The sequence below is a fragment of the Trachypithecus francoisi genome, unplaced genomic scaffold (genome assembly GCF_009764315.1).
Source record: "Trachypithecus francoisi isolate TF-2019V2 unplaced genomic scaffold, Tfra_2.0 Lachesis_group19, whole genome shotgun sequence".
NCBI classification, from domain to species: Eukaryota; Metazoa; Chordata; class Mammalia; order Primates; family Cercopithecidae; genus Trachypithecus; species Trachypithecus francoisi.
Genome location: NW_022681464.1, coordinates 41,818,830 through 41,845,326, shown reverse-complemented (window position 1 = coordinate 41,845,326; position 26,497 = coordinate 41,818,830). Strand labels below are relative to the sequence as shown.

The 26,497-nt window shown below is 42.8% G+C and overlaps 1 protein-coding gene across 2 annotated transcripts in view; it reads left to right on the top strand.

Moving 5' to 3' along the window:
• Nucleotides 1–26,497, top strand: part of LAMA1 (laminin subunit alpha 1) — a 176,895-nt gene that overhangs the window by 104,891 nt on the left and 45,507 nt on the right. For both annotated transcript variants that reach the window (XM_033178300.1, XM_033178301.1), the window contains 8 exons: nucleotides 169–306; nucleotides 11,127–11,248; nucleotides 13,466–13,552; nucleotides 13,818–14,011; nucleotides 15,341–15,483; nucleotides 17,766–17,855; nucleotides 19,459–19,570; nucleotides 20,491–20,650. In XM_033178300.1, the coding sequence (XP_033034191.1) occupies nucleotides 169–306; nucleotides 11,127–11,248; nucleotides 13,466–13,552; nucleotides 13,818–14,011; nucleotides 15,341–15,483; nucleotides 17,766–17,855; nucleotides 19,459–19,570; nucleotides 20,491–20,650 (1,046 nt within the window). The remainder of the gene's footprint in view (nucleotides 1–168; nucleotides 307–11,126; nucleotides 11,249–13,465; nucleotides 13,553–13,817; nucleotides 14,012–15,340; nucleotides 15,484–17,765; nucleotides 17,856–19,458; nucleotides 19,571–20,490; nucleotides 20,651–26,497) is intronic.

The window sequence follows — 26,497 nt, the reverse complement described above, 5'->3', positions numbered from 1 at the left end:
GGTGTCACCTTGTGTGTTTTCATTTGCATTTCTCTGATGATAGAGATGTTGAACTTCTTTTCATATACCTGTTTGCCATTTGTATGTCTCCTTGGGAAAAATGTCTATTCAAGTCCTTCACTCACTATTTAATCAGACTTTTTTGTCCTCCCTTTTGCATCCCCTCAGGACTGTGCCCCTGGGTACCACAGAGGGAAGCTCCCAGCAGGGAGTGGCAGGGGACTGCGCCCTCTGGTTGCTCCTTGTGTGCCCTGCAGTTGCAACAACCATAGTGACACCTGTGACCCCGACACCGGGAAGTGTCTGGTATGCTGGTTTGTGGGGGTGTTTGCCTGAGTTTAGAAGTAAAGTGGATGCTGAGTGTCAGATTTCTGGTCAAAGTCATAGCTGTGCCTTGGTTTAGTGAGAGGTTAGCTAAATGTAAAATATAAATGTATTTCTTTAAGAAAGGAATAGCTTAGTGGTTCTGACCTTATCAGTGGAAATTCTTTTATAAATTTTACTTTCTTGATGAATTTATCTGTGGGCATCAATTTGGGAATTACAGTCATGCACCAAATAATGACATTTCCATCAACAGTAGATCACATATAGGACAGTGGTCTGATAAGACTATAACACTGTATTTTTACTGTACCTTTTCTATGTTAGATATAGTTAGATGCACAAATATTTACTGTTGTGTTGCAGTTGCCTACCATATGGCCTAGGCGTGTAGTAGGCTGTGCCATCTAGGTTTGTGTAAGTGCACTCTATGATGTTCACACAATGACAGAATCAGCTAGGGATGCGTTTCTCAGGAAGTATCCCCATCTTTAAGTGACGCATGACTGTAGTTGCATGCTTTGTTTTTAATTGCAGTACTGGTTGCCGTAGTCAAAATAGATGAGATATATGATGAAGTTTGGGGACTCACGTGGGAATTTTAAAATAAGTTAATGCCAGTGTTGAAAATGTATTTCTCTGTGTAAAATATTGCCCTCTCCTTGCATTTTTAAAAAAATGCATATTCTCTAGGGGATGATAGCAGCACATTATTCACATGTTAGTGTGTGTTTGCTTCTCAGCCACCTTCTCCTAGGCCAAGACTGGTCTTGGGGGCTGGGCGTAGTGGCTCACGCCTGTAATCCCAGCACTTTGGAAGGCCGAGGCAGGCAGATCACGAGGTCAGGAGGTCGAGACCATGCTGGCTAACATGGTGAAACCCCATCTCTACTGAAAATACAAAAAATTAGCTGGGCGTGGTGGCGGTGCCTGTAATCCCAGCTACTCAGGAGGCTGAGGCAGGAGAATGGCACGAACCCAGGAGGCGGAGCTTGCAGTGAGCTGAGATTGCACCACTGCACTCCAGCCTGGGCGACAGATTGAGACTCCGTCTCAAAACAGACAAACAAACAAACAAACAAAAAGATTGGTCTTAGGGACGCATGGAGAACTCTGACCACTGTCAATGACTAAGCGACCCAGACAGAAGCCTCGCAGTCCTGACTGAAGACAAACTCCTGTGCCCGTGATTTAGCTTAAGCCAGTGAGGCAGATAACAAAATGATCTGATACTTGTTTCCTGCTCCTGAAGGCTCCTGCTTTACAATAACTCAGGTGGAAGCATTGATTACTGGTAGAAATTGTTCAAAGATTAACTTGCCTTGCGTAAAATAACGCATTGAAGGGAAATGCGCTGCCCACCAAGGACACACCCGAAGCCTTGGAGATCCTGGGTGTGGCCCAATCACAAGGAAACACTGGAGCCAAAACAGAGGAGTTAGGACTGCGGGCTCCCGACCTGCCTCCCACCACATTTTGATTCTGGTTTTCCCTCTTTTTACAGATCTGTATTCTGTGTTTGTCCCTAGGGACTTCTTCATTCATGGTCACCACTTACTGACAATTCCTGTCACTGAAACCCACTATAAACAAAAACTGGTGTCTGGGCTTAGAGGATGGGATTTCAGGGTTGCAATGGTCCTTCCATTCTTGTCAGAGTCACTTCAGATCTTTTTTTTTTTTTTTTTTTTTTTGAGATGGAGGCTCGCTCTGTCACCCAGGCTGGAAAGCAATGGCAACATCTATCTGCCTCCTGGCTTTAAGCGATTCTCCTGCCTCAGCCTCCTGAGTAGCTGGGATTACAGGCGCCTGCCACCATGCCCAGCTAATTTTTGTATTTTTAGTAGAGACAGCGTTTCACCATGTTGGCCAGGCTGGTTTCGAACTCCTGACCTCAAATGATCCGCCTACCTTGGCCTCCCAAAGTGCTGGGATTACAGGCATGAGCCACCACCCCTGGCTATCCCTTCAGATGTGAAGTCTGAACTGTAACAGCCATGCCAGGCAGTAATTTAGTGTACATTTTACACACCTGCAACAATGGGGAGCTCACTCCCATAACAGCTGAGCTCATCTTTGGGCAGCTCTGATTCTTCCTGAAGCCGGTGCCCCTGGACCATGCATCTGTTGGTGCATCTGTTGGTGGTGGGATCTTAACAAATACCTTGCAAAACTACTTGATCAAATCCCTCTTTCCCGTGTCTGAAGGCCCTGAGTCTTCAACCTTCCAAGTCACACACCCTCACATGGAGGCCAGATGGAGTGGTCATGGGTCCATTCACCAGTCTGGGGTGTGCATGTCACTGTCTGTCTTTGGTATCCTGCCCTGAGCCTAATGCCTTTGCTCCCGGAGTCGATGGGAGCATCTCTCCTTGACTCAAGGTGCTGTGTCTCCACAGCACAGCCTGGACAGGGTAGTCATGTCCGCCCTGCCACTGCTGCCTCACAGCATTGATTAGACACAAGACCCTTGCACTCTTCTCACCAATATAGTGCCTCCGTCCCTTCCTCCTTGCTGTTTGAGCCCAGGACCTTCCCTTCCGTCCTCAGTGTTTCAGATCCTTTTGTGGTTCAGTGCAATTCATTTCCCTTCAACATAATCTCCTAAGCACTCCCTCTGTATTTATTGTACAGGTAGATATAAAGACCGTTTTGGATCTGATTTTGTCATTAGTATATAGGATGTTCAGGTCACTGGGCGTTTGGTGTTACCATAAAAATGATTGACTGGGGCCGGGCGTGGTGACTTACACCTGTAATACCAGCACTTTGGGAGGCTCAGGCAGGCGGATCACCTGAGGCCGGGAGTTTGAGACCAGCATGACCAACATGGAGAAACCTCGTCTCTACTGAAAATACGAAATTAGCTGGGCGTGGTGGCGCATGCCTCTAATCCCAGCTACTCGGGAGGCTGAGGCAAAAAAATGGCTTGATCCCAGCTATTCAGGAGGTAGAGGTTGTGGTGAGCTGATACCATACCATTGCACTCCAGCCTGGGCAACAAGAGTGAAACTCTATGTCACACACAAAAAAAAGTGATTGATTGGAAGTATGACTTGGAAGGGGCTGGGGAGACAGAAGACAAGGGCAGTCGGTAGCTTGGGAGCTTCTCTTCCTGGTTACCCACTCCCTACCACTGCCTTCTGGGAGATACGACTAAACCTTTTTACATCAGTGAAAAATTGGCAGGCATTCTCTGTGCATTTCCCATAGCAACGAGTTCAGCCCACACTTGAGTTCTCATCAGGGGGTCCGTATTTCCTGGCCACTCTTGGGGCAGCTTGTCTTTGCTTCTCTAGGGAGCCCAGAGTCCGTCGTGTGTCAGGGGGAGCTGGTGTTAGCTGTGGAAAACCTGAAAATCTTCAATTCTCTCTCATCGTCTAATATTTATTCCCTGTCAAGTTTAGGCCATGCCATTAACACATATCTTTAACACATTTACTTTTCAAGAGAGAGATTACAAATTTTACTTCTAAAGAGAGATCACTTTGAGAGGTCAGGTAGATCCCAGTAAAATTTGTCCTCATCAGGGAAAAAAATAGGAATAGAACTTTAAAATGAAAAATACTAGAATTTTAAAAACATTTAAATGAACTTAAAATAGTCTTTTTTTAACATGTAAAAATATGTCTTTCTGTATCACCTCTCACTGCCGAGGATAAAAGTGTGAGTCAGCCTGGGAGTTTGCTCAGGGGTTCCTCAGCGATCCTGGTTTTTCTACTCAGCTGCATCAGACATGGAATCTTGTGGCCAGGGACTGAGTAAATAGAGATGAATTGAGCAAATGCCAATTTCAAATTGGAATCAGATGGCAAGAACTGCTTGTCCTTTTAGCTTTAAAAATGTGTACCCTTGAGGGGCAGAGCAAGATGGCCGAATAGGAGCAGCTCCAGTCTCCAACTCCCAGCGCGAGCGACACAGAAGACCGGTGATTTCTGCGTTTTCAACTGAGGTACTGGGGTCATCTCGCTAGGGAGTGCCGGACAATCGGTGCTGGTCAGCTGCTGCAGCCTGACCAGCGTGAGCTCAAGCAGGGCGAGGCATCGCCTCACCTGGAAGCGCAAGGGGGAAAGGAATCCCTTTTTCCTAGCCAGGGGAACTGAGACACACAACACCTGGAAAATCGGGTAACTCCCACCCCAATACTGCGCTTTAAGGAAACAGGCACACCAGGAGAATATATCCCACACCTGGCCGGGAGGGTCCCACACCCACGGAGCCTCCCTCACTGCTAACACAGCCATCTGCGGCGATCTATCCGCAAGGCAGCAGCGAGGCTGGGGGAGGGGCGCCCGCCATTGCTGAGGCTTAAGTAGGTAACAAAGCCGCTGGGAAGCTCGAACTGGGTGGAGCTCACAGCAGCTCAAGGAAGCCTGCCTGTCTCTGTAGACTCTACCGCTGTGGACAGCGCACAGCTGCAGCCCATTAGGGGAAAGAGCGGGGGCGGTGCAGACGCGAACGACTCTGTCTGACAGCTTTGGGGAGAGCCGTGGATCTCCTAACGCGGAGGTTGAGATCCGAGAACGGACAGACTGCCTGCTCAGGTGGGTCCCTGACCCCTGAGTAGCCTAGCTGGGAGACATCCCCCACTAGGGGCAGTCTGACACCCCACACCTCACAGGGTGGCGTCACCCCTGAGAGGAAACTTCCAAAGAAAGAATCAGACAGGTACACTCGCTGTTGAGCAATATTCTATCTTCGGCAACCTCTGCTGCTGATACCCAGGCAAACAGGGTCTGGAGTGGACCTCAAGCAATCTCCAACAGACCAACAGACAGTCCTTCTGACTGTCAGACGGAAAACTATCAAACAGGAAGGACACCTATACCAAAACCTCATCCGTACGTCACCATCATCAAAGTCCAGAGACAGATAAAACCACAAAGATGGGGAAGAAGCAGGGCAGAAAAGCTGGAAATTCAAAAAATAAGAGCGCATCTCCCCCTGCAAAGGAGCGCAGCCCATCGCCAGCAACGGATCAAAGCTGGTCAGAGAATGACTTTGACGAGATGAGAGAAGAAGGCTTCAGTCCATCAAACCTCTCAGAGCTAAAGGAGGAATTACGTACCCAGCGCAAAGAAACTAAAAATCTTGAAAAAAAAGTGGAAGAATTGACAGCTAGATTAATTAATGCAGAGAAGATCATAAACGAAATGACAGAGATTAAAACCATGACACGAGAAATACGTGACAAATGCACAAGCTTCAGTAACCGACTCGATCAACTGGAAGAAAGAGTATCAGCGATTGAGGATCAAATGAATGAAATGAAGCGAGAAGAGAAACCAAAAGAAAAAAGAAGAAAAAGAAATGAACAAAGCCTGCAAGAAGTATGGGATTATGTAAAAAGACCAAATCTACGTCTGATTGGGGTGCCGGAAAGTGAGGGGGAAAATGGAACCAAGTTGGAAAACACTCTTCAGGATATCATCCAGGAGAACTTCCCCAACCTAGTAGGGCAGGCCAACATTCAAATTCAGGAAATACAGAGAACACCACAAAGATACTCCTCCAGAAGAGCAACTCCAAGACACATAATTGCCAGATTCACCAAAGTTGAAAGGAAGGAAAAAATCTTAAGGGCAGCCAGAGAGAAAGGTCGGGTTACCCACAAAGGGAAGCCCATCAGAATAACAGCAGACCTCTCGGCAGAAACTCTACAAGCCAGAAGAGAGTGGGGGCCAATATTCAACGTTCTTAAAGAAAAGAATTTTCAACCCAGAATTTCATATCCAGCCAAACTAAGCTTCATCAGTGAAGGAGAAATAAAATCCTTTACAGATAAGCAAATGCTTAGAGATTTTGTCACCACCAGGCCTGCCTTACAAGAGACCCTGAAGGAAGCCCTAAACATGGAAAGGAACAAGCAGTACCAGCCATTGCAAAAACATGCCAAAATGTAAAGACCATCGAGGCTAGGAAGAAACTGCATCAACTAACGAGCAAAATAACCAGTTAATATCATAATGACAGGATCAAGTTCACACATAACAATATTAACCTTAAATGTCAATGGACTAAATGCTCCAATTAAAAGACACAGACTGGCAAACTGGATCAAGAGTCAAGACCCATCAGTCTGCTGTATTCAGGAGACCCATCTCACATGCAGAGACATACATAGGCTCAAAATAAAGGGATGGAGGAAGATCTACCAAGCAAATGGAGAACAAAAAAAAGCAGGGGTTGCAATCCTAGTCTCTGATAAAACAGACTTTAAACCATCAAAGATCAAAAGAGACAAAGAAGGCCATTACATCATGGTAAAGGGATCAATTCAACAGGAAGAGCTAACTCTCCTAAATATATATGCACCCAATACAGGAGCACCCAGATTCATAAAGCAAGTCCTTAGAGACTTACAAAGAGACTTAGACTCCCATACAATAATAATGGGAGACTTCAACACTCCACTGTCAACATTAGACAGATCAACGAGACAGAAAGTTAACAAGGATATCCAGGAATTGAACTCATCTCTGCACCAAGCGGACCTAATAGACATCTATAGAACTCTCCACCCCAAATCAACAGAATATACATTCTTCTCAGCACCACATCGCACTTATTCCAAAATTGACCACATAATTGGAAGTAAAGCACTCCTCAGCAAATGTAAAAGAACAGAAATTATAACAAACTGTCTCTCAGACCACAGTGCAATCAAACTAGAACTCAGGACTAAGAAACTCAATCCAAACCGCTCAACTACATGGAAACTGAACAACCTGCTCCTGAATGACTACTGGGTACATAACGAAATGAAAGCAGAAATAAAGATGTTCTTTGAAACCAATGAGAACAAAGATACAACATACCAGAATCTCTGGGACACATTTAAAGCAGTGTGTAGAGGGAAATTTATAGCACTAAATGCCCACAAGAGAAAGCAGGAGAGATCTAAAATTGACACTCTAACATCACAATTAAAAGAACTAGAGAGGCAAGAGCAAACACATTCAAAAGCTAGCAGAAGGCAAGAAATAACTAAGATCAGAGCAGAACTGAAGGAGATAGAGACACAAAAAACCCTCCAAAAAATCAATGAATCCAGGAGTTGGTTTTTTGAAAAGATCAACAAAATTGACAGACCGCTAGCTAGACTAATAAAGAAGAAAAGAGAGAGGAATCAAATAGACGCAATAAAAAATGATAAAGGGGATGTCACCACCGACCCCACAGAAATACAAACAACCATCAGAGAATACTATAAATGCCTCTACGCAAATCAACTAGAAAATCTAGAAGAAATGGATAATTTCCTGGACACTTACACTCTCCCAAGACTAAACCAGGAAGAAGTTGAATCCCTGAATAGACCAATAGCAGGCTCTGAAATTGAGGCAACAATTAATAGCCTACCCACCAAAAAAAGTCCAGGACCAGATGGATTCACAGCTGAATTCTACCAGAGGTACAAGGAGGAGCTGGTACCATTCCTTCTGAAACTATTCAATCAATAGAAAAAGAGGGAATCCTCCCTAACTCTTTTTATGAGGCCAACATCATCCTGATACCAAAGCCTGGCAGAGACACAACAAAAAGAGAGAATTTTAGACCAATATCCCTGATGAACATCGATGCAAAAATCCTCAATAAAATACTGGCAAACCGGATTCAGCAGCACATCAAAAAGCTTATCCACCATGATCAAGTGGGCTTCATCCCTGGGATGCAAGGCTGGTTCAACATTCGCAAATCAATAAACGTAATCCAGCATATAAACAGAACCAAAGACAAGAACCACATGATTATCTCAATAGATGCAGAAAAGGCTTTTGACAAAATTCAACAGCCCTTTATGCTAAAAACGCTCAATAAATTTGGTATTGATGGAACGTACCTCAAAATAATAAGAGCTATTTATGACAAACCCACAGCTAATATCATACTGAATGGGCAAAAACTGGAAAATTCCTTTGAAAACTGGCACAAGACAGGGATGCCCTCTCTCACCACTCCTATTCAACATAGTGTTGGAAGTTCTGGCTAGGGCAATCAGGCAAGAGAAAGAAATCAAGGGTATCCAGTTAGGAAAAGAAGAAGTCAAATTGTCCCTGTTTGCAGATGACATGATTGTATATTTAGAAAACCCCATTATCTCAGCCCAAAATCTCCTTAAGCTGATAAGCAACTTCAGCAAAGTCTCAGGATACAAAATTAATGTGCAAAAATCACAAGCATTCTTATACACCAGTAACAGACAAGCAGAGAGCCAAATCAGGAATGAACTTCCATTCACAATTGCTTCAAAGAGAATAAAATACCTAGGAATCCAGCTTACAAGGGATGTAAAGGACCTCTTCAAGGAGAACTACAAACCACTGCTCAGTGAAATCAAAGAGGACACAAACAAATGGAAGAACATACCATGCTCATGGATAGGAAGAATCAATATCGTGAAAATGGCCATACTGCCCAAGGTTATTTATAGATTCAATGCCATCCCCATCAAGCTACCAATGACTTTCTTCACAGAATTGGAAAAAACGGCTTTAAAGTTCATATGGAACCAAAAAAGAGCCCGCATTGCCAAGACAATCCTAAGTCAAAAGGACAAAGCTGGAGGCGTCACGCTACCTGACTTCAAACTATACTACAAGGCTACAGTAACCAAAACAGCATGGTACTGGTACCACAACAGAGATATAGACCAATGGAACAGAACAGAGTCCTCAGAAATAATACCACACATCTACAGCCATCTGATCTTTGACAAACCTGAGAGAAACAAGAAATGGGGAAAGGATTCCCTATTTAATAAATGGTGCTGGGAAAATTGGCTAGCCATAAGTAGAAAGCTGAAACTGGATCCTTTCCTTACCCCTTATACGAAGATTAATTCAAGATGGATTAGAGACTTAAATGTTAGACCTAATACCATAAAAACCCTAGAAGAAAATCTAGGTAGTACCATTCAGGACAGAGGCATGGGCAAGGACTTCATGTCTAAAACACCAAAAGCAACGGCAGCAAAAGCAAAAATTGACACATGGGATCTAATTAAACTAAAGAGCTTTTGCACAGCTAAGGAAACTACCATCAGAGTGAACAGGCAACCTACAGAATGGGAAAAAATTTTTGCAACCTACTCATCTGACAAAGGGCTAATATCCAGAATCTACCAAGAACTCAAACAAATATACAAGAAAAAAACAAACAACCCCATCAAAAAGTGGGGAAAGGATATGAACAGACATTTCTCAAAAGAAGACATCCATACAGCCAACAGACACATGAAAAAATGCTCCTCATCACTCGCCATCAGAGAAATGCAAATCAAAACCACAATGAGATACCATCTCACACCAGTTAGAATGGCAATCATTAAGAAGTCAGGAAACAACAGGTGTTGGAGAGGATGTGGAGAAATAGGAACACTTTTACACTGTTGGTGGGATTGTAAACTAGTTCAACCATTATGGAAAACAGTATGGCGATTCCTCAAGGATCTAGAACTAGATGTACCATATGACCCAGCCATCCCACTACTGGGTATATACCCAAAGGATTATAAATTACTCTACTGCAAAGATACATGCACACGTATGTTTATTGCGGCACTATTCACAATAGCAAAGACTTGGAATCAACCCAAATGTCCATCTGTGACAGACTGGATTAAGAAAATGTGGCACATATACACCATGGAATACTATGCAGCCATCAAAAAGGATGAGTTTGCGTCCTTTGTAGGGACATGGATGCAGCTGGAAACCATCATTCTTAGCAAACTATCACAAGAAGAGAAACCAAACACCGCATGTTCTCACTCATAGGTGGGAACTGAACAATGAGATCACTTGGACTGGGGAAGGGGAACATCACACACTGGGGCCTATCATGGGGAGGGGGGAGGAGGGAGGGATTGCACTGGGGAGTTATACATGATATAAACGTCATGCACATGTACCCTAGAACTTAAAGTATAATAAAAAAAAAAAAAAAAAATGTGTACCCTTTTAATAGAAAGACAGTAGGTCCAAAGGATGATCTAAAGGTTAACTGGAAATGCCACATGGGGTGGCCCGTGCCTGTCGTCCCAGCTACTTAGGAGGCCGAGGCAGGAGGATCACCTGAGGCCAGGAGTTTGTGACCAGCCTGGGCAACATAGCAATCCCCTATCTGTACAAAAAACTTAAAAATTAAGCAAACGTGGTGGCATGTGCCTATGATCCCAGCTACTCAAGAGGCTGAGGCAGGAGGATCACTTGAACTTGAGCCCTGGAGGTCAAAGCTGCAGTGAGCTATGATTGCACCACTGCACTCCAGCCTGGGCAACACAGGGAGACCTCATCTCTTAAAAAAAATAAATAAATAAAATGACCTGAAAGTTAGTTGGTGATTGCAGTGATCGATCAGTGGCGCTCTAAAACCATGAGTTTTCTTCCCTCATTCTCTGTTTCCTAAATCGTCTATCCATTCTTCAGTTCCTTGCATGTGGTTGTTGAACCCTGACTATGTGCAAAACTGGTGCTTCAGGTTGTTTTTTGGGCCACTAAATACTTTAAAACTGTGTTTTAAGGTTCTGCAAACTGCTTTTAGGGCTCCTATGTCTATTTTCCTTGAGAAGAATATACTAGTAATTTCTTGGCTTTATTGGATGAATGCAGCCTTATGATGAATGAAAGCCCCAGAGCTGGAAATGTTTTCAGGATTTTAAGAATATGGAGGGAAATGCTCCCCTTATGTTTTTAAAAGCTCGCTGATATAAAACGTGGCAGTGCTTAGCTATTGCCAGATAAGAATGATTTCTAACAATCTCCCATTTTTTCCCTCTTCCTTTAAATGTGGGCTCCCAGAACTGCGGTGATAACACAGCAGGTGACCATTGCGATGTGTGTGCTTCTGGCTACTATGGGAAGGTGACTGGCTCAGCAAGTGACTGTGCTCTGTGTGTCTGTCCTCACAGCCCCCCTGCCAGGTGAGCCCCCACAGGTGCAGCTAGCATGCTGGGCTGCCCAGGGCTGCTTCCAGTTCAGCCTCAGTGGTCTGTGTTAATGAATATTCTCCTTTGGTTGCAAAAGGTTAATTTTAAGAAGAAGTGTTCATTCCCAAAAGCATTGGAAGAGAATTTTTTCAAAAGCAAAGCATCTGTGTTGGTACTGGATGTTTGGATGCAACCAATTAAGAAAGGACTTTTAGGTTTTGTTTTTTAAGACTCATTTTAGCCCACAGCGTATGTATCCAGTCTGCATGGAGATGAATTGTTATTAACTTTATTGATAATGATACAAAATAACCCAATTACCATTTAAGAGAATAGGATTAGAATTTATATAAGCTGGTTTATTCAGCACTAAGTGCTGAAATGCACATGGTGATAAAATTGGGACTAGTTTCTATCTTGTACTCATGATGTTTGTACAGAATTATCTGAATGCAAAAGGGAACCAGAAATTTTAAGTGAGAATTAGAATATCAAAGAATCCTCTTTGGTTCAAATGAAAATTATAATTCATCAATAATATTTTATTATCACTTAGAATAGTTGGCAAGGTATTGAACATATAAAGATCAAATGTTAACTTTTGGTATACTGCAGCAAAGTATTCCTTTTAATATTTGTCTGAATCTTCTGTTTTTTATTGCCTCCAAGTAAATGATGCCTGATGGTGAGTACCGAATGAGAGGCACTGTGTACACTTCCCTTGCAAGCTATGAAGCATCCTAAAATGTGTTGTTACTAGTGCTTATTTTTTATATTAAATCTATATATGTGGATTTTGACTTGTCAATTCCATTTCTGTAGTCTATGCTATAGAAATACTTTCGTGTGTGTAACGATGGATGTGTTTTAGCATTGCTTGTACTCATGAGGAATAGGGGAAACAAATATCTACTTACAGGGAATTGATGATATACATTGTGTTGCATTCCTAGAGTGAAATATTTTACAAACATGGAAAAAAGAATAAGGTATATCTGTAGGCACAGAATTAGAGAAATGGCCAGTTGAAGTATGTAATTGAATATGTAGTGTGATGCCATTTTGGAAAAAATTCATATCCACATGTCTGTTCATACCCATGTTATAGGTGGCCATATGTGCCCAGAGAAGTATTGGGAAGGACATTCTACCCTTCCACTCTGCACATTTCCGTACTGTTTGAATATCTTGCTTCTTCAATAATAAAAAGGTTATAAACATCCCCAGAGTCTGCATAATAAATTAAAGTTGTGCTATCAGGAAGAGATTGTGAGGATGTGAACATTCATGTGTGTTCGGAATCTGAGATGCCCTAAAACACATGCTTTATTTTCTACGTATTTGGTTTCCACTGAAGTCTATCCCTTTACTATTTTAAGGAGGAAAAAGAGTCAGAAGTGGTATGGGGCTGATAACTGATACTGGAAACTTCATCTTGCTAACCAAAAGGAACCAGACTTGGCTCTCACCGGTTTTGTTTTTCATTGTCTCCAGTCGTTTGCATACACCCAGCTGAGCCTCTAGATGGCGCATTGGTAATTTAAAACGTGAAGGCAGAGGGTAGAGGATGTTGAGAAAAAGGAGTAAAACAAAAGCAGAAATCCATGAATGAGGAGATCAAATCCCAGTCGATAATTACACTTTGAGAGGCTCTGTCATTTTGCTTCTGGTAGCCTACCACATAACTCCCTGCCTGCGTTTAGCTTCATCGATTCTCCAGTTCCACCCTACTTCTTTGCCTTTGCTTCCCTGGCTTGCCTTCCTCACCTTACATTACAGTCAATAAAGTTCTTTTCGTCAACGTGTGTTCAGCCGTCTTCCCCCTGCGGGTTTTCATGCTTGCTCATAGTTGTTTCAACTCTCTTACCACCTTATCACTTGGTAAGCAAAGACGCTTTTTCCTTGGGACACTCTCTTGTTGGGTGGCTAATTAGTGATAATCCCTAAGGTCAGTCTTCTTCCACCTAACATTCACATGATTGCCCCTGGACAGGGTCTTATGAATGTCTTTCGGATACAAGATGTGCATGCACTTATTGATTACATTTATTTTCCTTCCTTTTGCCCAGTAGATTGTAAGCTCTAAAAAGCTCTGTGTGATCATGTAACTTTGAGACCAGTATAGTGTATCCTAAGAGTAATGAGTAAGTACTTTAAGGAAAGATGGAAATTGTCTATCTGAAAATTCAAGAAGAAATTCTTTTCCTCCAGTTTTAGTCCCACTTGTGTCTTGGAAGGTGACCACGATTTCCGTTGTGACGCCTGTCTCCTGGGCTATGAAGGAAAACATTGTGAAAGGTACATGGGTGGATTGTCATGTGGAAATCCCTGGGTACTCTGTTTCTTTTATAAGGTGTTGGGCGTATTTACTATAGTGATCTGGGAGCCATTATCAATTTGCATGTGCTTGATTGAAATAAGACCTCATTACTGTTCCAAAACAAGTTTTCCCAAGGTGAATGGACCTGTGCTTTGCATTTCATTTGGTGGAAATGATTACTGTCGTGAGTTAGAAGCTGGTATTGACCATCCTGTCTGTACGTATGTTCCTTCCTTTCTGTAGGTGCTCCTTGGGCTATTATGGGAACCCTCAAACACTAGGTGGCAGTTGCCAGAAGTGTGACTGCAACCCGCACGGCTCTGTCCATGGCGACTGTGACCGCACATCTGGGCAGTGTGTTTGCAGGCTGGGGGCCTCGGGGCTCCGGTGCGATGAGTGTGAACCGAGGCACATTCTGATGGAAACGGATTGTGTTTGTGAGTATTTCTCCTCTAAATGTGTAAAGATGGTTTTTCCTCCCAAATGTGTTGGGAAAGAAGCAGTGGTGGCACACTAAAGTGTCCGCAGGATACCAACATCCTGTTTCATTTTCATTTTGTTATTTTCTAAGCATAGATCACTGTTGTATCTGCTGAACTGAACCTTTCATCATGTGTTTTCCAGCTGAGGTGGGAGGTTCTAAGATACCAGTTTATTCCTCTGGCACTCAGAGCAGCACAGTGATCTCAACTTTCTCATTTAGTGGCATTAATATTTCCTTTAGTGGAGCCAGGAGTGATTTAGTGCAGGAGAGGAAACAGCTTTATGGGGTTGTCATTTGTGCTACCCCAATTTCATGAGAGCTTCTGCTCTTGGCTATCATGGATTTTTTTTTTTTTTAATGGAGTCTTGCTCTGTCCCCCAGGCTGGAGTGCAGTAGCGCAATCTCGGCTCACTGCAACCTCCGCCTCCTGGACTCAGGTGATCCCTCTGCCTCAGCCTCCTGAGTAGCTGGGATCACAGTTGTCCACCACCTTGCCTGGCTAATTTTTGTATTTTTAGTAGAGACAGAGTTTCACTACGTTGGCCAGGCTGGTCTTGAACTCCTGACCTCAGGCAGTCTGCCCGCCTCAGCCTCCCAAAGTGCTGGGATTACAGGCGTGAACCACCACGCCCGGCCTATCATGGACTTTTGTAAACTTTTTTTCCAGTTCTGATTTATTTTACCAGCAAGTGCATGAGATAGTCATCTTGGGATGTCTTCTCAGGGGTTAATGGGGAAGATAAGGAGGCCTGTTAGGATCATGGCATTGGAGGTCTTTTTTGCTTTGACTTTTGTGTTGATTATAGGCACAAACACCCCCACTATTCTGTCCAGTGTCCTTCACTTGTACTTGCGAAAGATGCATTTGCAAACTGTCTGGGGAGGTGACAAGCAGGTTGTGGAAGGGAATGCTGGGATTCAGTGCCGTGGATCCTACTTAAGGATGAACCAGGCAGCATAACGATGGGGGCAGAAGAACGAAATGTGTGCCAGAGCTGGGCGCCACTCTCGGCCTCAGCTGTTTCTTTTTGTGTGACCTCAGGGAAGTTATGTATCTGATCTGAGTCTTGGCATCATCACTGAATAGGGGCCTAGCACTTACTGCCATGCCACCCATGGCACCGTTGGAGTGAGAATGAGATCAGATATGGTACACCGGGTCTTGGAGTGTACTCTGACCACATATGTCATTTTCACAAAACAGCTTATGCAACCCCGTGAAAAAACGAGCAGACCACGTCGCATTCACTGTAACTCTCCTTTTGAAAAATTTGTCTTGTAGCCTGTGATGATGAATGTGTAGGTGTGCTGCTGAGTGACTTGGATGAGACTGGTGATGCCATTCTTTCTCTGAACCTCACTGGCATTATCCCTGTCCCATATGGAATTTTGTCAAAGCTGGAAAATACAACTAAATCTCTACAGGTAGGTACTGGAAATACGGAGATGAACAGACACTTGTATCATTGAGGGATATAGTCAGTGGAATGGTGGCAGTCATTGCATGTGTCCTCCCCACAGTGTGAAAGCCCAACTTCCATCGGCCCTGCGGGCAGGTTTCTAGTCTTTCCTTGACTGTGACCAGTCACAGGCATGTACTTACTTATCTCACATGCTAGCTTGTTTCACAGTTGGCAGCTTTCATTGTTTCAGTGCTCCCTGGAGGACTTCTTATCAATGCTGCCGTCTGTGGCCCTTGTTCTGCCTTTTGGGATAAGACCAAATCCACTTGCTCTTCTGTAAGACAACTTTGGGTATTTGAAAACAGCTGCCCTATTAGAAAAGCAGAAAATAGACCAGGCACGGTGACTCACACGTGTAATCCCAGCATCCCAGCACTTTGGGAAGCTAAAGCGGGCAGATCACGAGGTCAAGAGATTGAGACCATCCTGGCCAACATGGTGAAACCCCGTCTCTACTCAAAATACAAAAATTGGCTGGGCACAGTGGCGTGTGCCTGTAGTCCCAGCTACTTGGGAGGCTGAGGCAGGAGAATTGCTTGAACCTGGGAGATGGAGGTTGCAATGAGCCGAGATTGCACCACTACACTCCAGCCTGGTGATAGAGTGAGACTCCGTCTCAAAAAAAAAAAAAAAAGAAAAGAAAAAGAAAAAGAAAAGCAGAAACTAAATCTGAACAGTATCTTCTTTAAAGTTGCCTCATGCTGAAGATGAACCATTTTCTTTAAGTATATTGTTATTCACTTCACTAGAGTTGCAGGGCACAGAATCTCTCCTCCCTGGAAGACTACATTAAATGCCTGGCAGTAAATCATAGTTTTGTGTTTTCACCAACAGGGCCTAGGTCAAAAAGGATGAAGAGTTAAGAAATTAACTTAGTAGACCGTGTCCTACTATAGCACTTATTTATTTTTATTATTTTATGTATTTATTTATTTTTTGAGACAGGGTCTCCCTCAGTCACCCAGTTTGGCACGCAGTGGCACAGTCATGGTCCACTGCAGCCTTAACCTCCATAGCTCAAGGGATCCTCCTGCCTTAGCCTCCCAAGTAGCCGAGACCACAGGCACACACCACCATGCCCAGCTAGTTTTTTTATTTTTATTTTTAATAGAGATGAGCTCTCGCTGTGTTGTCCAGGCTAGTCTTGAACTTCTAAGCTCAAGAGATCCTCCCACCTTGACCTCTCAAATTTCTGGGATTACCGACATGAGTCACCGCCCCGACCCACTTTTAATTCTAATTGGAAAACAATGTGATTCTTAAATTTTGCTTTATATATGCATTAGAATTTGACATAATCTATGCAGTGTGCCAGGTAGCAATAAAAGGGATGGCCATTCCTAAATGCCTTTTCTTAGATAAGAGCTTTCCTCAAACTTAATACTTCCTTAGGGGTGTGTGTGTGTTTATGTGTGTGTTGGGATGGGGCTGGTTCTTGGATCCATCTTGATTTGCAGTGGTCTTTTAGGGACCGCTAAGAGATATTTTTATGTTATACTTTCCTCAAATGTCACAAAGTGTTTTTGAAAAATGAGAGCTTTTAAATCTATCAAAAAAAGAATATTTAAATGTTTTTTCCAATCACTACGTATACAATCAGTATATTAATCTGCCAGTATGAGTCCCAGGGATATAACAATTTTGTATATATCAAATAAGACAAATATTTGATTTAAATTTTAACTCATTTTGAATGATTTGCTCTAAATAAACCACTTGTCCGTTTTCTTTAAATAACTTTTTGTGTTTATGTAAAGTATTCATTGAGTTTTAAGGTTTAAACAAAATCATGCAAGAAATTAGAAGGATGTTGGCATAAATTAAGCACTTTATTTTTCTTTACTTTTAGTATTTATAAATCTTTCTTTATTGAATTCTTTTGTAGTTTAGCCTAAAGGCGTTTTTTTCCTTAGGTGTTGCAATTATAATTAAATTTGTGTGACTCTGCTATTGAGATAAAGCCATAATTTTATCTGAGAATTGCAGCAGTGTCAGATTCTGCTTATCACACCAGATTTTAAATTTATATCTATTTTAAAAATATAATGCAAAGGATGGCAGTATGGAATCATGTCGCTATAATCGAAACCTAAGTAAATGTGATCTATTTTTTTTTTTAATGACAGTTCCAAGGAAAGAAGAATTTCTTTCTGTGAACAAAAAGGAAATAACAAGTGCTTCTTAGTTAAGAATCAGAACATTTTACTGCGAAGCACTGTAATTTATTTCCTCCATTCTTCCTAGGAATCTTTATTAAGAGAAAATATGCAAAAGGACCTGGGAAGAATTAAGCTTGAAGGTGTTGCAGAAGAAACGGATAACCTGCAAAAGAAGGTAAATTCTTTCCATAATGAACCAACCTTCCTTCCGGTCCCTCCCATCAGCCCTCCTGAACAATTGCCTTGGGGCTGTCTGCAAGGTTCTGATTAGATCATGCCAGCCTCTTCCTCTCACGAGCTGTGCTCCAGTTACTTAATCATCAAATTGGTTTTGACCCTGCCAGTTTCTGTGGTTTACTGGGAAAAGGCTCCCGACTTAATGTCTGTTGTCATCTCTGCTGAGGACAGAGTTGGACAGTCTCTTGGCTCTGACTTATTTCTCCTTTGAAACAAAGGGTGGGGCAGGGATGAAAAGATCGCTGAGGTTTCTTCCTTCTCCTAAATTCATTTAGTAACCAAACACATGGTGAGCCCAAAAACATGGACTGAACATCAGTAATGCTCTCTGAAACTTTCTGGGTGGAGCAGGGAGCGCACAGACCTCACGACGTGGTGTTTGTGCAACCTTCAGGCTTCAGGTTGAAGTGGTTCTGATTTTAGGGCCCTGAGTGGCAAGTGAGCTTGTTTTTATGTCATCAGGGAATTATTTATTCTGTTTAACCTGTGACAGGAATGGCATTTAGTGACCTAAAAAAGAATCTCGCCCTCTGCAGATGGTGAGGAAGGATTACTGTCAAATTTACTATTTTTTCATTTATGAATTTTGTGTGTGCGTGTATGTGTGTGTGTGTGTGTACTGTGATGCTGTATCTATACATATGGATGTCTAATCTCCATCAACTCATGCACACATACATAAACATCACCCTGGAAAGTATAGTTTGGCTCCTGTTAATTGAGAATTAATGATGTTTTGGAAAGAGTTGAAGGGTTTAAGTTTGGGTTTAAGTACCTCATCAAGCAAACATTTGGTTGGAAATGATAAGCTGATTAAAATAAATTCTCTATATCCATTAAAGAAGATTCTACTTGGTCTTGACTAGAAGACACTTTTAGACCCTGTCTGAATTACTTTACCTTCTTGGAAATTATAAACAACCTTTCCTTTTACAAATAGTAAAAATCCCAGTAAAAATAACAGCTGAGGACAGCTAAGTGTCAGCCTCCGGGCTGCTGACTTCCGGGCTCTCGTCTTGTGTAGTTCTCTTGGCAGCCCCGGGAGGTAAGCATTACTGTTTCCCAAGTGTTACAGACAATGCTTGGAGATGTCTGGGCCAATCCACAGCCTGGCAGAATCAGGTCTAAAATCAGCTTGACTGACTCCGTGTTAACTCCTAGAGACTAACATTTCATAGGCCACACAAATCAGTAAGGTTTACTTTCTATATTCTGTATATTTGGGTTTTAAAGTGAATCGAGGGCCTTCACAGTATAGACACTAGGAGAATCTGTAGTTTAATACACAATTAGCCTGCTTTTAAAAATATACCCATCTTTTCTTATGCTGAGTGAGTTGTAGATTATTTCATTAACTACTGAGTCCATTTATAACCCCAAAATAGGAACCTCAGCTTGCATGATAGTGCTCATCTTTACTCTATATTCTGGAATATATGTTGTTGCTGATAGGCGACAACCACGGAATACTAAACTTTGCGTATTATTTAAAGTCAGACTCCGTAAAGTCAAACTAACCTGACACTTTATTTTTCCACCAGCTCACTAGAATGTTAGCAAGTACCCAAAAGGTGAATAGGGCAACTGAGAGAATCTTCAAGGAGAGTCAAGACCTGGCCGTAGCCATTGAGAGGTTGCGGATGAACATCACAGGTAGTGTGGGCAGTGTCTAGTTTGAAGTGTCTGTCCTTATCTAGTAAGAAGTCATTGTCGCTTTTTTAAACATACGAATAGATGTATATCTCTTGTATTGGGCTTTCTGGAACCAGAGGGACTGCAATAGTTTGGGGATCCTGAAATGTGTAAGCTTTAGTCTTTCACTGAGAGTTTTAGCTTTAAAAAATGCATATTTCTTTTTTAATTTTCTGCATTACACCTGAAACTTAGATCCTAATTCTCAAGCCCCATTATGGTAAAGTTAGTATGGTAGCTCCCCATCCATCTGCCCAGAATAGGAGCTGACGGTATTTGGGACTTCAGTTTGGTACCAAGTATATCCATCATATTAGAATAATTTAATCATTTCTCAGTTGGGTGTGCTGTGGCTTTTAGCATGCTATTTTCAGTTTTCCAGCTACCAGAAACATATAATCACTCTTCTTTTTGAATTATAGTGTAACGGCTTAAAAAGGACAGAATCCAATGCAAATTAGACTTTATAGGGCAAAATGTAAGGAAATTATTAGAACAAATTATGTTTAATAAAAAAAGTAGGATCAAGCATTGGTGGTTTATTTATGTAGTAAATATTTATTGAGAACATTTATTTTTCATGTGCAGATGTCTCTGCCAGGTACAAGGAAATGGTGAGGTTGACACCATGTGCCTGCCTTTAGAGAGTTTATTGGTGCATGGAAAGACTTTGATATAGGCCAGTAATCCCAAGTTCATGGATGTTTAGTTAAGGGATGTACAGAGTACATTGGGATACACCAGGTGGCCTGGCCTGGCATGGAGGTCCAACTCAGCTCAGGTAAACAGAGCAGTCCTTAGCAGAGAAGTTTCTAAGTTTTTCACTTGCTACTAGCCACTTTTCAGAGGGTTGTTAAATAATTGGTGAATTTTCTCCATAGAAATTATTGAAAAGACAACTTTAAATCAGACTTTGGATGAAGATTTCCTGCTACCCAATTCTACGCTTCAGAGCATGCAACAAAATGGGACATCTTTGCTGGAAATCATGCAGAGAAGAGACTTCACACAGTTGCACCAAAATGCCACCCTTGAACTCAAGTAAGTTCCCAATTACCGTTCACAGTGCAACCAAGTGGAGAGAGAAACTTGCATGCTATCTCCAAAGGAGAAGGAGGCATCCTGGAAGAAAAGTGCTCACTGGGAATGGAATATCCTAAGAGAGGAGAAGGGGCCCTGTGGTCATAAATGAAGAGGTGGTTACTGACCCCTCCAAATATAGAAAGGTGTAATCTGTGCAGCCAGTATAATCTATCTTTGTGCTATCATGCAGTAGCTTCTGTCCTTTTCTGTGATTCTGGGATGTTTCCACCTAGCACAAACAGCAGAGTCTCATGGTACTGTAGACCAAGGATAAGGCAGTAAACTCTCATAGAAAAAAATGCGATGGTGGCCACCAATACCATGAACTCCAAGACAGGTCAATGTTATGCCAGAATAATTGAGCTCAGTTCTATACAAAAGTACAGTTACATTGAAACCCATGATGTGTCAAGCCTGTAATCCCAGCACTTTGGGAGGCCGAGATGGGCGAATCACGAGGTCAGGAGATCGAGACCATCCTGGCTAACACGGTGAAACCCCATCTCTACTAAAAATACAGAAAAAACGAGCTGGGCGAGGTGGCGGACGCCTGTAGTCCCAGCTACTCAGGAGGCTGAGGCAGGAGAATGGCGTAAACCCGGGAGGCGGAGCTTGCAGTGAGCTGAGATCCGGCCACTGCACTCCAGTCCGGGCGACAGAGCGAGACTCCGCCTCAAAAAAAAAAAAAAAGAAACCCATGATGTGAAGTGACACAGAGATCACAAAGCGTTCTTACATACAGTCACAAGGAGTTTGGAGTTTCCTTTCCAGCTTTTATCTTAGCATTTCTATACAGGTATTACTTGACATACTAGCACAAGTTGTCTCTGCCAGGTTGTAATGAATGTCTGAAGTGCTGTTGTAAATGGTTACATGACACTTCATTAAAACTTGATTCTTGAATTTACTATCTAAACTAGAATCAGATGAAATGATACAGTCCTGTGAGATATTTAAACTTTAATATTTTGCTATTTTAAATTATGTTGTGATGGGCTTCTTATGCAAATGTTTATATAGTTTTCTATATTGAAATATCAAATATTTATTTATACTGTATATATCTTGTCTTTTTCTGTATTTCAGATTATTATCAGGGTAGATATTAAGAAGTAGAATTATTGGCTGGGCATGGTGGCTCACACCTGTAATCCCAGCACTTTGGGAGGCTGAGGCAGGCGAGTCATCTGAAGTCAGGAGTTCAAAACCAGCCTGGCCAACAAGGCCAAACCCCATCTCTACTAAAAATACAAAACTTAGCCTGGCATGGTGGTGGATGCCTGTAGTCCCAGCTACTCAGGAGGCTGAGGCCGGAGAATTGCTTGAACCCGGGAGGCGGAGCTTGCAGTGAGCTGAGATCGTGCCACTGCACTCCAGCCTGGGCAACAGAGCAAGACTCCGTCTCAAAAAAAAAAAAAAAGAAGAAGTGGAATTATTTAGTCAAAGAATTTGCATTTTGAGGATTCCTAACATGCGCTTCCAAATAATTTTTTAAAATATTTTTTAAAAACAGTGTGCACTGCCCCCAGCAGCACACTGGAGGGTTGGGTGTGTGGCTTTTTTCATCGTAGAACATACTTTTGGACATTGTTGATTTGTTAGGTGAAAAACAAAAGGAGGTGTTTACAGTTGGGTGGAGTTTGGAGAGAGGACTAGTAATCTAATTACTAGAATAATAGGACCTGGAAAGGGCTCTGAGAGAACTAGGATCTACAGGCCTTGGGGGGGAAATGAGAGGAGGGTGTGGTGCCAGGAGATGGGCGTGGGCAGCTGTCTGGAGCCCCTCCTCTGTGCCAGGAGAGTGCCGGCTTCTCTTCTCACACTGTGCTCTGTGATCATCTGTCTTTTCAGGTAGGGGAGAATCCAGTTGGGGAAACTGAGGCCCAGAGACTATAAGTAACTAGCCCTATGTTAAGCCTCCAGGACAATATGAAACCTGACCACAAACCTGAATCTGTTTGAGTCTCAACTCTATTATTTTCCCACCCAGAACAAAAGGAAGTACCATTTGAGACCTAGTCCATAAAAGATGGGCGGGTGGAATTTGGACAGTCAGAGACATCGAGGACCTTTCAGGGGTGGGGAAACGAGAGCTCAGTCTAGCATCGGTGGAGAGCTGTTGAGCGAGGGAACACTGGAGCCAAAGAAGCTCAGCTGAAGTTTGCATCGAATTTGAGAGGCCAGGGGCAGTGGTCACAGAAGCCAAGTTGAACATTAGTCCTGCAGCCCCGACTGCACACTGAGGCTTCAGCTGGGCTCCTCTTGGGCATCTCCAACCAGGTCTTCCCCGGACCTGCCCACCCTGGAGGTGATGCCCCTGGGTTGGACTCTGCTCCCTAACCTTCCTCAGCCCCTGACACATCTGAGTTGGTGGGGAGCATGTGAAGGATGGAGATTCCCAGGCCCACCCTGCAGATCCTAGAGAATCGTTTTGTGAGGCTGTCTCTTCCTGCTGTTCCCCATCTGAGATCAGTGCATTCATTCATTCATTCAGCAAAGTGATCTGAACCCTGGCATTGTGCCAGGAGTTGGGGACATACAGGGGAACAATAGAGTCTTTTGCCCACTAGGAACTCCTGGTCCATTTGGGGAAAGTTTATTTTCTGAATATGCACTTTAAATACAATAAGAAAGTTTAAAATAGAGGTCAAATTTTCATCTATAGGATGATGTTACTATCTAAACCACAATCACATGAAATGATATAGTCCTCAATGACTTGAACAAGATTAACCACCAAAAACAAAACAAAACAAAACAAAAAAACCCCAGAACTCTTCATTAGCTTCTTCTAGCAAAATTGACAGAGTAAACTGGTGTTTCTCAAGCTATGTTCCTCTACAACACTAGTGTCCCATGAACTCCTAGGAGATTACCTGAACAAATATTAACCTTCCTAGGATCTGCAAGGCGGGTCTGGGACTCTCCATCCTTAACAAGCTCCCCAGCAACTCAGATGTGTGGGTGGCTGAGGAAGGTTAGGGAGCGGAGCCCAGCCCTAGGGCGCTGCGTCTAGGGTGGGTGGTTCCTGGGAAGACCTGGTTGGAAAGCCTGAAAGGAGGGGGAGAGGCAGGGCCAGCCCCCACCTCCACCTGTTCCCCTCAGTGCCTCCTGACCCTCCCCTACTGGGGACGGGCCTCTACGACCCCTTTCTCTGTCACTGCCGTTACGGTTTCACTTGGAATAAAGTTATTAATAAGATTGCTGATCTCTCTAATTTGTAAGTAAAAATATTACTAAAGAGACTTTTTTTTTAAAAGTCAAGGGTTTAAAATGTATTCTCTGGCCTCCACTTTCCAATTTTCCATCGATAATCCCTATATATGTGCCATTTCAAATTACATGGATTATTTTAGGAATTATCTGCTTTTTAATGATAATTCTTAGAAAATTGGTGGTTCATGCTGAAGCATGGCAATCACATAGATGAGAAGTTTAGCACACAGACGGACTGCTTTTCCTGGTGTGTTGGGGGTCTCCAGGACTACCACCACATTCAGAGTTTCACCAGGACCCCCAGGATCCAGCATATAACTGTACTTACGGCTAAGATTTATTAAGGAGGTCCAGCCAGACGGGACAGAAGGACACAGCAGAGTCTGGAGGAATCCATGAAGTCCTCTCCCCACGTGGGATCCCAGAGAGCGCTCCTCCCCCAGCAAGAAAAACACAGCAACATGTGTGTGATGTTTCTGCCCAGGGAAGCCTGTCAGAGATTCTGTATCCAGGGATTTTGTTGGAGCTGTACTGGTAGGCACCCTCTGCCTAGCACATAGCAAAACTCCACTCCCAGAAGGAAAGCAGGTGTTCAGCATAAAGCATGTTGCTTGCACAAACAGCCCAGGTAGTGAGCTACTCTTAGCAGTTAGGGATCTGTGGGAACACAGCCCACCTCATCAGCAGGCCTTTCAAAGGAGAGCGGCCTCCAGCCTGCCGCGTTGACTCTTTACTACACACTTTGGATTATCGTTTGTAGCTGTTTTTCAGATGATTTCCATGCTGGTATCTCAGACCTATTAAAATATTTTTATTTATCTATTTATTTTTATAGTCTCCCAGGCTGGGGTATAGTGGCGCGATCCCAGCTCACTGCAACTTCCACCTCCCGGGTTCAAGCGATTCTCCCTCCTCAGCCTCCTGAGTAGCTGGGATTACAGGCGCCCGCCATCGTGCCCAGCTAATTTTTGTAATTTTGTATTTTTGTAGAGACAGGGTTTCACCATGTTGGCCAGGCTGGTCTTGGACTCCTGTCCTCGGGAGATCTGCCCGCCTCGGCCTCCCGAAGTGCTGGGATTACTGGCGTGAGCCACTGTGACCGACCAAAGATACTTCATTAAAGAAGCACATTCCATGACATAGTGTCTGCTAAGGAGAGACAAGTTCTGTACTGCCGGTCTTCTCAAAGCTTTTAGTACGCCCATCAGCAGCCCCGTGGACGATCCAGCTATGCTTCTTTCACCCTGGAATATTTGTTCAAGGAATCTGCCTGGCAGTTCTTGGGACACTGGTGTTGTAGAGGAACATAGTTTGGGAAATACCAGTTTCCTCCGTTAATTTTGCTAGAAGAAGCTAATGAAGGGCTGAGTGGGTTTTTTTTCTGTTGCTTAATCTTGTTCAAGTTATTGAGGAGTATGTCATTCACGTGATTGTAGTTTAGATCGTAGAGTCACCTTATAGATGAAAATTTGGGTTTCTATTTTGAACTTTATTTTTTTTCTTTTTGAGACAGGGTCTCACTCAGTCACCCAGGCTGGAGTGCAGTGGCATGATCTCAGCTCACTGCAACCTCCACCTTCCAGGCTGAAGCAATTTTCCTACCTCAGCCTCCTGAGTAGCTGGGACTACAGGCATGCGCCACCACACCTGGCTAATTTATTTTAAATTGTCTTAGAGAGCTATCTTATTTAATAAAAGGAATAACAGATTCATGATCAGACATTAGAAATATATTGGGTTTATTCGTGTTTTCTTATGTATGTGTTTTAGTTCTTGGTGCCTGCTCATAATGCAAAGTCTTTATTATCATTAAAAATTGTAAGTATATCATTAAAAATTATAAGTCCTGATGTTATTCTAATAATGTCAGAGTTCAAATTTATATCCTTGACAAATGTTTTTGATCGTGTCTTAACCTAGTAATCTGACACCTGTGAAAGCTGAGGGCGTTTTACAAGGCATTTTCCATAGAATTTTTCAAAGTTCTCCTGACAAATTGAAATGAAGAGTTCATAGGATATTCCCCACCACTGCAAGGATTTGTAGCATGAAATTTTATTATTCTATGCAGCTATAAATTCAAAATTGATTTAAATAAGCAATTTGATGACATATTTATAAAGGCATAGGAAAAAAATTGTTTGATATTCTAAAGCTTGTGTTTATCCATGGTACAAATCATATCTTTTTGTCACTTTGAGTTTGAAAGCTTTTATGAAATCTGCTTCTTCTTAACTGGCTGCAGAAAATCCTTTTACCGTATATATAAATTGGTAAATTCACTGAATAGCCTTCTTTCAATTTCTTGCTGTATTATATATAATGGAAGATGGAAGTTCCCATCAGCACAGAATGTTGTCCCAATTTCCTGAATCCAGATTCATGGAGATGATCTTTTTTAATTCCATTACTAAAATGTATTAGAAAGTTTAAGTGTTCAGATTCTCACAAAGCCCACTGGACCCCAGTTTACCAGGAAATTTGGGGAGGAGGGGTTTAACGACCTTCATCATTTATAAAATCATCAGAGCTGATAAAAGAAGTAAAGCTTTGGGCCGGGCACGGTGACTCACGCCTGTAATCCCAGCA